Source organism: Bactrocera latifrons, unplaced genomic scaffold (assembly GCF_001853355.1).
Source record: "Bactrocera latifrons isolate USDA-ARS-PBARC rearing strain unplaced genomic scaffold, ASM185335v1 scaffold_14, whole genome shotgun sequence".
Classification (NCBI taxonomy): domain Eukaryota; kingdom Metazoa; phylum Arthropoda; class Insecta; order Diptera; family Tephritidae; genus Bactrocera; species Bactrocera latifrons.
In genome coordinates, this window is record NW_017534852.1 from 2389955 (window position 1) to 2391781 (window position 1827).

At 39.1% G+C, this 1827-nt stretch overlaps 1 protein-coding gene across 1 annotated transcript in view; it reads left to right on the plus strand.

Annotated features, from left to right (window-relative positions):
- Nucleotides 1-1612, plus strand: part of LOC108965361 (protein toll-like) — a 3440-nt gene extending 1828 nt beyond the window's left edge. The window contains exons 4-5 of the mRNA XM_018927710.1: nucleotides 68-817; nucleotides 938-1612. Of these exons, the coding sequence (XP_018783255.1) occupies nucleotides 68-817; nucleotides 938-1612 (1425 nt within the window). The remainder of the gene's footprint in view (nucleotides 1-67; nucleotides 818-937) is intronic.
- The last annotated feature ends 215 nt before the right edge of the window (nucleotides 1613-1827 follow it).

A 1827-nucleotide genomic window follows, 5' to 3' on the forward strand; every position in this document is an offset into this window, starting at 1 on the left:
TGAGCATCTTTCTCTTTGACACCATGTCTGATATCCCACGTGATCTGTCAAATACTAATGCATGAAAATCCTAACCTCAAAAAAATCACCCGATACAACTGACGATTGTGCTCGCGAAATCAAAATTACTGGTAATCCAATAGTGTGCGATTGCAAATTTCCTTGGATATACAGTGAAAATTATCGTTCGCTGTTCAATCGTTTGCAGTGCATTCAAACGTCAACCAAACTAATAACAGATCACGCTCAGCTGGAACAAAATGAACTGTGTGCTTGGGAACCGGTAATGTGCCCCACTAAATGCAGATGTTACGCACAATCTGAATTCCTGTACATCAAATGCAAGGATGTGCAACATATCGAACAGCTCCCACGTCCTGAGCAATTTGGGCTCAAGAGTTCGGTGCTTGATATTAGCGATAATAATTTCATTGAATTGCCACTAAACACCACTTTCGGCTATGGAAACGTTTCGCAACTCAACGCGTCCTATAATGAAATCACGAACATTAGTCTCGCCCAACTGCCAACCAATTTAACGGTTTTTGATCTACGAAATAATCACTTAAAATCTTTAGATGATGAATTTTTACGTATATACCTCAATAACAGCGCACAACTACAATTTCTCTATCTCAGTGAAAATCCTTGGTTTTGCGACTGCACCACGCAGAATTTGCTGTACACCATACGCACACATCGGACACGAATACCCGATGTCGAGCAGTTAATCTGTGCCTATCAGCAGAATGTTACACTCCTAACAGCAAATGTGAGCGAATTATGTCAAAATTATTATCGGCAAATGATAGCAACTGTGATGAGTGTTGCGTTAACCAATATTCTATTAAATTGCGATAATTTGCAGAACGTTTCACTCCAATCACCCAATTTGAGAGAATTGTGTATAACTCCTTTTGATCGTGAGTATTATCAGCACTTGAATGCTACTGTGATTTCTGTAGCGTTAACCATTATTATCTTACTTTGCATTATTGCACTTTTTTATAAATATAAATTGGAAGTGAAAGTCTGGTTATATAGCCACAACATATTGAGATTTTGGATTAACGAATGTGAGCTGGATAAGCATAAAAAATTCGATGCGTTTATTTCGTATGCACACCAGGATGCAGACTTCGTCAACCATACATTACTGCCGCAACTCGAACAGTGCGAACCACCATTTTGTGTGTGCACGCACGAACGCAATTGGTTGGCTGGCGCTTATATACCTGAACAAATCATTGAATCGGTGGAGCAGTCACGTCGGACGATCATTGTGCTCTCGCAGCACTTCATCGAGTCGGATTGGGCGCGGATGGAGTTTCGCACAGCGCATCAGTGCTCGTTGAACGAAGGTCGTGCGCGCATAATAATGATTAAATATGGTGAAATCGCGAACAGTGAGTTTTTGGATAAAGAACTCAAGGCATATCTGGATATGAATACATATCTGGATTGGCAAGATATCAGATTTTGGGATAAATTACGCTATGCCATGCCTCATAAAGTGGGTGGAGAGACGAATTCCGATATGCTTGAAGTTAATGGTAGAATGTATGTTATGGGCCAAGTTGAGATGAATCGTTTGCGTGATGAGAGTGTTTGAAATTGGTGGAAGGTAAGATATATAACTTATATACATATTTGTTAGAAAATACAAATATATTGCATTTACTAATTGTAGATACTCCATAAAACATCAACTTTCCTCTGTGGAACGAGAAGTCATTCAAAATATTTTTACTAAGGCATAAAGAGAGAGAATTTTGGCCGACCTACAAGCTCATGCAATCCAATTTTATACAGGTTACTAATTTATAC